Source organism: Hyla sarda, chromosome 3, assembly GCF_029499605.1.
Source record: "Hyla sarda isolate aHylSar1 chromosome 3, aHylSar1.hap1, whole genome shotgun sequence".
NCBI lineage: Eukaryota > Metazoa > Chordata > Amphibia > Anura > Hylidae > Hyla > Hyla sarda.
In genome coordinates this window covers 429,461,413-429,471,965 of record NC_079191.1, presented here as the reverse complement: position 1 = coordinate 429,471,965, position 10,553 = coordinate 429,461,413, and the positions used below count along the sequence as shown (strand labels likewise).

General features: G+C 40.7%; 1 protein-coding gene across 2 annotated transcripts in view; it reads left to right on the top strand.

The window, feature by feature from the left end:
• Positions 1-7,546: 7,546 nt before the first annotated feature.
• Positions 7,547-10,553, top strand: part of CNIH3 (cornichon family AMPA receptor auxiliary protein 3) — a 134,753-nt gene continuing 131,746 nt past the window's right edge. Inside the window, exon 1 of one of the 2 annotated variants that reach the window (XM_056568459.1) lies at positions 7,547-7,934. In XM_056568459.1, coding sequence (XP_056424434.1) covers positions 7,854-7,934 — 81 coding nt within the window. In that variant the 5' untranslated portion in view covers positions 7,547-7,853. The remainder of the gene's footprint in view (positions 7,935-10,553) is intronic. The other variant, XM_056568458.1, reaches the window with a different exon arrangement.

Genomic DNA, 10,553 nt, shown 5'->3' with positions numbered 1-10,553 from the left:
CCTGTATATAACAGTCTTTGTTACATCCCTGTACAGCAGTATCACCTGTATATAACAGTCTTTGTTACATCCCTGTACAGCAGTATCCCCTGTATATAACAGTCTTTGTTATGCTCCTGTACAGCAGTATCACCTGTATATAACAGTCTTTGTTACATCCCTGTACAGCAGTATCACCTGTATATAACAGTCTTTGTTATATTCCTGTACAGCAGTATCACCTGTATATAACAGTCTTTGTTACATCCCTGTACAGCAGTATCACCTGTATATAACAGTCTTTGTTATATTCCTGTACAGCAGTATCCCCTGTATATAACAGTCTTTGTTACATCCCTGTACAGCAGTATCCCCTGTATATAACAGTCTTTGTTACATTCCTGTACAGCAGTATCACCTGCATATAACAGTCTTTGTTACATCCCTATACAGCAGTATCACCTGCATATAACAGTCTTTGTTACATCCCTGTACAGCAGTATCCCCTGTATATAACAGTCTTTGTTACATTCCTGTACAGCAGTATCACCTGTATATAACAGTCTTTGTTACATCCCTGTACAGCAGTATCACCTGTATATAACAGTCTTTGTTACATTCCTGTACAGCAGTATCACCTGCATATAACAGTCTTTGTTACATCCCTGTACAGCAGTATCACCTGTATATAAGTCTTTGTTACATCCCTGTACAGCAGTATCACCTGTATATAACAGTCTTTGTTACATCCCTGTACAGCAGTATCACCTGTATATAACAGTCTTTGTTACATCCCTGTACAGCAGTATCCCCTGTATATAACAGTCTTTGTTACATCCCTGTACAGCAGTATCACCTGTATATAACAGTCTTTGTTATATTCCTGTACAGCAGTATCCCCTGTATATAACAGTCTTTGTTACATCCCTGTACAGCAGTATCACCTGTATATAACAGTCTTTGTTACATCCCTGTACAGCAGTATCACCTGTATATAACAGTCTTTGTTACATCCCTGTACAGCAGTATCACCTGTATATAACAGTCTTTGTTACATCCCTGTACAGCAGTATCACCTGTATATAACAGTCTTTGTTATATTCCTGTACAGCAATATCCCCTGTATATAACAGTCTGTGTTACATCCATGTACAGCAGTATCACCTGTATATAACAGTCTTTGTTACATCCCTGTACAGCAGTATCACCTGTATATAACAGTCTTTGTTACATCCCTGTACAGCAGTATCACCTGTATATAACAGTCTTTGTTACATCCCTATACAGCAGTATCACCTGTATATAACAGTCTTTGTTACATCCCTATACAGCAGTATCACCTGTATATAACAGTCTTTGTTACATCCCTATACAGCAGTATCACCTGTATATAACAGTCTTTGTTATATTCCTGTACAGCAGTATCACCTGTATATAAGTCTTTGTTACATTCTTGTACAGCAGTATCACCTGTATATAACAGTCTTTGTTACATCCCTGTACAGCAATATCACCTGTATATAACAGTCTTTGTTACATCCCTGTACAGCAGTATCCCCTGTATATAACAGTCTTTGTTACATCCCTGTACAGCAGTATCCCCTGTATATAACAGTCTTTTTTACATCCCTGTACAGCAGTATCACCTGTATATAACAGTCTTTGTTACATTTCTGTACAGCAGTATCACCTGCATATAACAGTCTTTGTTACATCCCTGTACAGCAGTATCACCTGTATATAACAGTCTTTGTTATATTCATGTACAGCAGTATCACCTGTATATAATAGTCTTTCTTACATCCCTGTACAGCAGTATCACCTGTATATAACAGTCTTTGTTACATCCCTGTACAGCAGTATCACCTGTATATAACAGTCTTTGTTACATCCCTGTACAGCAGTATCCCCTGTATATAACAGTCTTTGTTACATCCCTGTACGCAGTATCACCTGTATATAACAGTCTTTGTTACATCCCTGTACAGCAGTGTCACCTGTATATAACAGTCTTTGTTATATTCCTGTACAGCAGTATCACCTGTATATAACAGTCTTTGTTACATCCCTATACAGCAGTATCACCTGTATATAACAGTCTTTGTTATATTCCTGTACAGCAGCATCACCTGTATATAACAGTCTTTGTTACATCCCTATACAGCAGTATCACCTGTATATAACAGTCTTTGTTATATTCCTGTACAGCAGTATCACCTGTATATAACAGTCTTTGTTAGATTCCTGTACAGCAGTGTCACCTGTATATAACAGTCTGTTATATTCCTGTACAGCAGTATCACCTGTATATAACAGTCTTTGTTATGCTCCTGTACAGCAGTATCACCTGTATATAACAGTCTGTTATATTCCTGTACAGCAGTATCACCTGTATATAACAGTCTTTGTTATATTCTTGTACAGCAGTAACACCTGTATATAACAAAGACTTTGTTATATTCCTGTACAGCAGTATCACCTGTATATAACAAAGACTGTTATATACAGGTGATACTGCTGTACAGGAATATAACAAAGACTGTTATATACAGGTGATACTGCTGTACAGGAATATAACAAAGACTGTTATATACAGGTGATACTGCTGTACAGGAATATAACAAAGACTGTTATATACAGGTGATACTGCTGTACAGGAGCATAACAAAGACTGTTATATTCCTGTACAGCAGTATCACCTGTATATAAGTCTTTGTTATATTCCTGTACAGCAGTATCACCTGTATATAACAGTCTTTGTTATATTCCTGTACAGCAGTATCACCTGTATATAACAGTCTTTGTTACATCCCTGTACAGCAATATCACCTGTATATAACAGTCTTTGTTATATTCCTGTACAGCAGTATCACCTGTATATAACAGTCTTTGTTATATTCCTGTACAGCAGTATCACCTGTATATAACAGTCTTTGTTACATCCCTGTACAGCAATATCACCTGTATATAACAGTCTTTGTTATATTCCTGTACAGCAGTATCACCTGTATATAACAGTCTTTGTTACATTCCTGTACAGCAGTATCACCTGTATATAACAGTCTTTGTTACATCCCTGTACAGCAGTATCACCTGTATATAAGTCTTTGTTACATCCCTGTACAGCAGTATCACCTGTATATAAGTCTTTGTTACATTCTTGTACAGCAGTATCACCTGTATATAACAGTCTTTGTTACATCCCTGTACAGCAGTATCCCCTGTATATAACAGTCTTTGTTACATCCCTGTACAGCAGTATCCCCTGTATATAACAGTCTTTGTTACATCCCTGTACAGCAGTATCCCCTGTATATAACAGTCTTTGTTACATCCCTGTACAGCAGTATCACCTGTATATAACAGTCTTTGTTACATTCCTGTACAGCAGTATCACCTGTATATAACAGTCTTTGTTACATCCCTGTACAGCAGTATCACCTGTATATAACAGTCTTTGTTATATTCCTGTACAGCAGTATCACCTGTATATAACAGTCTTTGTTATATTCCTGTACAGCAGTATCACCTGTATATAACAGTCTTTGTTATATTCCTGTACAGCAGTATCACCTGTATATAACAGTCTTTGTTACATTCCTGTACAGCAGTATCCCCTGTATATAACAGTCTTTGTTACATCCCTGTACAGCAGTATCCCCTGTATATAACAGTCTTTGTTATATTCCTGTACAGCAGTATCACCTGTATATAACAGTCTTTGTTACATCCCTGTACAGCAGTATCCCCTGTATATAACAGTCTTTGTTACATCCCTGTACGCAGTATCACCTGTATATAAAAGTCTTTGTTACATCCCTGTACAGCAGTGTCACCTGTATATAACAGTCTTTGTTATATTCCTGTACAGCAGTATCACCTGTATATAACAGTCTTTGTTACATCCCTATACAACAGTATCACCTGTATAAAACAGTCTTTGTTATATTCCTGTACAGCAGTATCACCTGTATATAACAGTCTTTGTTACATCCCTATACAGCAGTATCACCTGTATATAACAGTCTTTGTTATATTCCTGTACAGCAGTATCACCTGTATATAACAGTCTTTGTTAGATTCCTGTACAGCAGTATCACCTGTATATAACAGTCTTTGTTACATCCCTGTACAGCAGTATCACCTGTATATAACAGTCTTTGTTAGATTCCTGTACAGCAGTATCACCTGTATATAACAGTCTTTGTTAGATTCCTGTACAGCAGTATCACCTGTATATAACAGTCTTTGTTAGATTCCTGTACAGCAGTATCACCTGTATATAACAGTCTGTTATATTCCTGTACAGCAGTATCCCCTGTATATAACAGTCTTTGTTACATCCCTGTACAGCAGTATCACCTGTATATAACAGTCTTTGTTACATCCATGTACAGCAGTATCACCTGTATATAACAGTCTTTGTTATATTCCTGTACAGCAGTAACACCTGTATATAACAAAGACTTTGTTATATTCCTGTACAGCAGTATCACCTGTATATAACAAAGACTGTTATATACAGGTGATACTGCTGTACAGGAATATAACAAAGACTGTTATATACAGGTGATACTGCTGTACAGGAATATAACAAAGACTGTTATATACAGGTGATACTGCTGTACAGGAATATAACAAAGACTGTTATATACAGGTGATACTGCTGTACAGGAGCATAACAAAGACTGTTATATTCCTGTACAGCAGTATCACCTGTATATAAGTCTTTGTTATATTCCTGTACAGCAGTATCACCTGTATATAACAGTATTTGTTATATTCCTGTACAGTAGTATCACCTGTATATAACAGTCTTTGTTATATTCCTGTACAGCAGTATCACCTGTATATAACAGTCTTTGTTATGCTCCTGTACAGCAGTATCACCTGTATATAAGTCTTTGTTACATTCCTGTAAAGCAGTATCACCTGTATATAACAGTCTTTGTTAAATCCCTGTACAGCAGTATCACCTGTATATAAGTCTTTGTTACATTCCTGTAAAGCAGTATCACCTGTATATAACAGTCTTTGTTAAATCCCTGTACAGCAGTATCACCTGTATATAACAATCTTTGCTATATTCCTGTACAGCAATATCACCTGTATATAACAGTCTTTGTTAAATCCCTGTACAGCAGTATCACCTGTATATAACAATCTTTGTTATATTCCTGTACAGCAGTATCACCTGTATATACGTCTTTGTTATATTCCTGTACATCAGTATCACCTGTATATAACAGTCTTTGTTACATCCCTATACAGCAGTATCACCTGTATATAACAGTCTTTGTTACATCCCTATACAGCAGTATCACCTGTATATAAGTCTTTGTTATATTCCTGTACAGCAGTATCACCTGTATATAAGTCTTTGTTATATTCCTGTACATCAGTATCACCTGTATATAACAGTCTTTGTTACATCCCTATACAGCAGTATCACCTGTATATAACAGTCTTTGTTACATCCCTATACAGCAGTATCACCTGTATATAACAGTCTTTGTAACATCCCTATACAGCAGTATCACCTGTATATAAGTCTTTGTTATATTCCTGTACAGCAGTATCACCTGTATATAACAATCTTTGCTATATTCCTGTACAGCAGTATCACCTGTATATAACAGTCTTTGTTACATTCCTGTACAGCAATATCCCCTGTATATAACAGTCTTTGTTACATCCATGTACAGCAGTATCACCTGTATATAACAGTCTTTGTTACATCCCTGTACAGCAGTATCACCTGTATGTAACAGTCTTTGTTACATTCCTGTACAGCAGTATCACCTGTATATAACAGTCTTTGTTACATTCCTATACAGCAGTATCACCTGTATATAACAGTCTTTGTTACATCCCTGTACATCAGTATCACCTGTATATAACAGTCTTTGTTATATTCCTGTACAGCAATATCCCCTGTATATAACAGTCTTTGTTACATCCATGTACAGCAGTATCACCTGTATATAACAGTCTTTGTTACATCCCTGTACAGCAGTATCACCTGTATATAACAGTCTTTGTTATATTCCTGTACAGCAGTATCACCTGTATATAATAGTCTTTCTTACATCCCTGTACAGCAGTATCACCTGTATATAACAGTCTTTGTTACATCCCTGTACAGCAGTATCACCTGTATATAATAGTCTTTGTTACATCCCTGTACAGCAGTATCACCTGTATATAACAGTCTTTGTTACATCCCTGTACAGCAGTATCACCTGTATATAACAGTCTTTGTTATATTCCTGTACAGCAGTATCACCTGTATATAACAGTCTTTGTTACATCCCTGTACAGCAGTATCACCTGTATATAACAGTCTTTGTTATATTCCTGTACAGCAGTATCACCTGTATATAACAGTCTTTGTTACATCCATGTACAGCAGTATCACCTGTATATAACAGTCTTTGTTACATCCCTGTACAGCAGTATCACCTGTATATAAGTCTTTGTTACATTCCTGTACAGCAGTATCCCCTGTATATAACAGTCTTTGTTACATCCCTGTACAGCAGTATCACCTGTATATAACAGTCTTTGTTACATCCCTGTACAGCAGTATCACCTGTATATAACAGTCTTTGTTACATTCCTGTACAGCAGTATCACCTGTATATAACAGTCTTTGTTACATCCCTGTACAGCAGTATCACCTGTATATAAGTCTTTGTTATATTCCTGTACAGCAGTATCACCTGTATATAACAGTCTTTGTTACATCCATGTACAGCAGTATCACCTGTATATAAGTCTTTGTTATATTCCTGTACAGCAGTATCACCTGTATATAACAGTCTTTGTTACATCCATGTACAGCAGTATCACCTGTATATAACAGTCTTTGTTACATCCATGTACAGCAGTATCACCTGTATATAACAGTCTTTGTTACATTCCTGTACAGCAGTATCACCTGTATATAACAGTCTTTGTTACATCCCTGTACAGCAGTATCCCCTGTATATAACAGTCTTTGTTACATCCCTGTACAGCAGTATCACCTGTATATAAGTCTTTGTTACATTCCTGTACAGCAGTATCACCTGTATATAACAGTCTTTGTTACATCCCTGTACAGCAGTATCACCTGTATATAACAGTCTTTGTTACATCCCTGTACAGCAGTATCACCTGTATATAACAGTCTTTGTTACATTCCTGTACAGCAGTATCCCCTGTATATAACAGTCTTTGTTACATTCCTGTACAGCAGTATCACCTGTATATAACAGTCTTTGTTACATCCCTGTACAGCAGTATCACCTGTATATAACAGTCTTTGTTACATTCCTGTACAGCAGTATCACCTGTATATAACAGTCTTTGTTACATCCCTGTACAGCAGTATCACCTGTATATAACAGTCTTTGTTACATCCCTGTACAGCAGTATCACCTGTATATAACAGTCTTTGTTACATTCCATCATATACACAGGATATAACAGTCTCTATTCTGCTGGTCCTGACTGGGCATGGCTGGGATATGCTGGGCACCTCTCCTGCCCCCAGGATTTCTCCAGCACCAGTTACAGCAGCAGCACATGGAGTAAGTTTCTGTCTGCTCCTCCTCCTCACTCCTCCCCTGGCAGCACACTTCATGCCCCCTGTATGGGCACCAGCTCTCCACAAGTGTCCTGTGTGTGCTGGGGGGATGCAGGGCAGAGGCTGGAGCCGGGCACCTTGGTGCTGGAGAGTTGGCAGCTGTGTGCCCAGGCATCTGTCATCACTATGAGGATTACTCTGCTGGACTAGGAGCCTGGAGGAGACTGATGCCCGGTGCAGAGACCTGGACGCTGAGGTCCTGGCTGGATGGACTGAGCCCGATCCCTCTTCACTCTGGGGCACCATGGCATTTACTTTCGCTGCCTTCTGCTACATGTTGTCCCTGGTGCTGTGCGCTGCGCTCATCTTCTTTGCGATTTGGCATGTAAGTGATGGGCACTGAGGGTGGCAGAAGCATGTCCAAGAATTGTGTATATAGGGGGCACTGAGGGTGGCAGAAGCATGTCCAAGAACTGTGTATATAGGGGGCACTGAGGGTGGCAGGAGCATGTCCAAGAATTGTGTATATAGGGGCAACTGAGAGTGGCAGAGGCATGTAAAGGAATTGTGTATATAGGGGGCACTGAGGGTGGCAGAAGCATGTCCAAGAATTGTGTATATAGGGGCAACTGAGAGTGGCAGAGGCATGTAAAGGAATTGTGTATATAGGGGGCACTGAGGGTGGCAGGAGCATGTCCAAGAATTGTGTATATAGGGGGCACAGAGGGTGGCAGAAGCATGTCCAAGAATTGTGTATATAGGGGGCACTGAGAGTGGCAGAAGCATGTCCAAGAATTGTGTATATAGGGGCAACTGAGAGTGGCAGAAGCATGTAAAGGAATTGTGTATATAGGGGCACTGAGAGTGGCAGAGGCATGTAAAGGAATTGTGTATATAGGGGCACTGAGAGTGGCAGAGGCATGTAAATGAATTGTGTATATAGGGGGCACTGAGGGTGACAGAGGCATGTAAAGGAATTGTGTATATAGGGGGCACTGAGAGTGGCAGAAGCATGTCCGAGAATTGTGTATATAGGGGGCACTGAGAGTGGCAGAGGCATGTAAAGGAATTGTGTATATAGGGGGCACTGAGAGTGGCAGAAGCATGTCCTAGAATTGTGTATATAGGGGGCACTGAGAGTGGCAGAAGCATGTCCAAGAATTGTGTATATAGGGGGCACAGAGGGTGGCAGGAGCATGTCCAAGAATTGTGTATATAGGGGCAACTGAGAGTGGCAGAGGCATGTAAAGGAATTGTATATATAGGGGGCACCGAGGGTGGCAGAAGCATGTCCAAGAACTGTGTATATAGGGGGCACTGAGAGTGGCAGAGGCATGTAAAGGAATTGTATATATAGGGGGCACCGAGGGTGGCAGAAGCATGTCCGAGAATTGTGTATATAGGGGGCACTGAGAGTGGCAGAGGCATGTAAAGGAATTGTATATATAGGGGGCACTGAGGGTGGCAGAAGCATGTCCAAGAACTGTGTATATAGGGGGCACTGAGAGTGGCAGAGGCATGTAAAGGAATTGTGTATATAGGGGGCACTGAGAGTGGCAGAGGCATGTAAAGGAATTGTGTATATAGGGGGCACTGAGAGTGGCAGGAGCATGTCCAAGAATTGTGTATATAGGGGGCACAGAGGGTGGCAGAAGCATGTCCAAGAATTGTGTATATAGGGGGCACAGAGGGTGGCAGAAGCATGTCCAAGAATTGTGTATATAGGGGGCACAGAGGGTGGCAGAAGCATGTCCTAGAATTGTGTATATAGGGGGCACTGAGAGTGGCAGAGGCATGTAAAGAAATTGTGTATATAGGGGGCACTGAGAGTGGCAGAAGCATGTCCAAGAATTGTGTATATAGGGGGCACAGAGGGTGGCAGGAGCATGTCCAAGAATTGTGTATATAGGGGGCACTGAGAGTGGCAGAGGCATGTAAAGGAATTGTGTATATAGGGGCACTGAGAGTGGCAGAGGCATGTAAAGGAATTGTGTATATAGGGGGCACTGAGAGTGGCAGGAGCATGTCCAAGAATTGTGTATATAGGGGGCACTGAGAGTGGCAGAGGCATGTAAAGGAATTGTGTATATAGGGGGCACTGAGGGTGGCAGGAGCATGTCCAAGAATTGTGTATATAGGGGGCACTGAGGGTGGCAGAGGCATGTAAAGAAATTGTGTATATAGGGGGCACTGAGAGTGGCAGAGGCATGTAAAGGAATTGTGTATATAGGGGGCACTGAGGGTGGCAGAGGCATGTAAAGGAATTGTGTATATAGGGGGTACTGAGAGTGGCAGAAGCATGTCCAAGAATTGTGTATATAGGGGGCACTGAGGGTGGCAGGGGCATGTAAAGGAATTGTGTATATAGGGGGCACTGAGAGTGGCAGAGGCATGTAAAGGAATTGTGTATATAGGGGCACTGAGAGTGGCAGGGGCATGTAAAGGAATTGTGTATATAGGGGCACTGAGAGTGGCAGAGGCATGTAAAGGAATTGTGTATATAGGGGCACTGAGAGTGGCAGAGGCATGTAAAGGAATTGTGTATATAGGGGCACTGAGAGTGGCAGAGGCATGTAAAGGAATTGTGTATATAGGGGGCACTGAGGGTGGCAGGGGCATGTAAAGGAATTGTGTATATAGGGGGCACCGAGGGTGGCAGAGGCCTGTAAAGGAATTGTGTACATAGGGGGCACTGAGAGTGGCAGAGGCATGTAAAGGAATTGTGTATATAGGGGGCACAGAGTGGCAGAGGCATGTAAAGGAATTGTGTTTAGGGGTACGTAGGGTACGTAGGTACGAAGGGGCATGTCTTGGAATTATGTATATAGGGGGCACTGAGGGTGACAGGGGCATGTCCAGGAATTGTGTATATAGTGGGCACTGAGGGTGACAGGGGCATGTCCAGGAATTGTGTATATAGGGGGCACTGAGGGTGGCAGGCGCTTGTCCAGGAATTATGTTTATTGGGGCACAGAGGGTGGCAGGGGAATGTCCAGGAATTCTG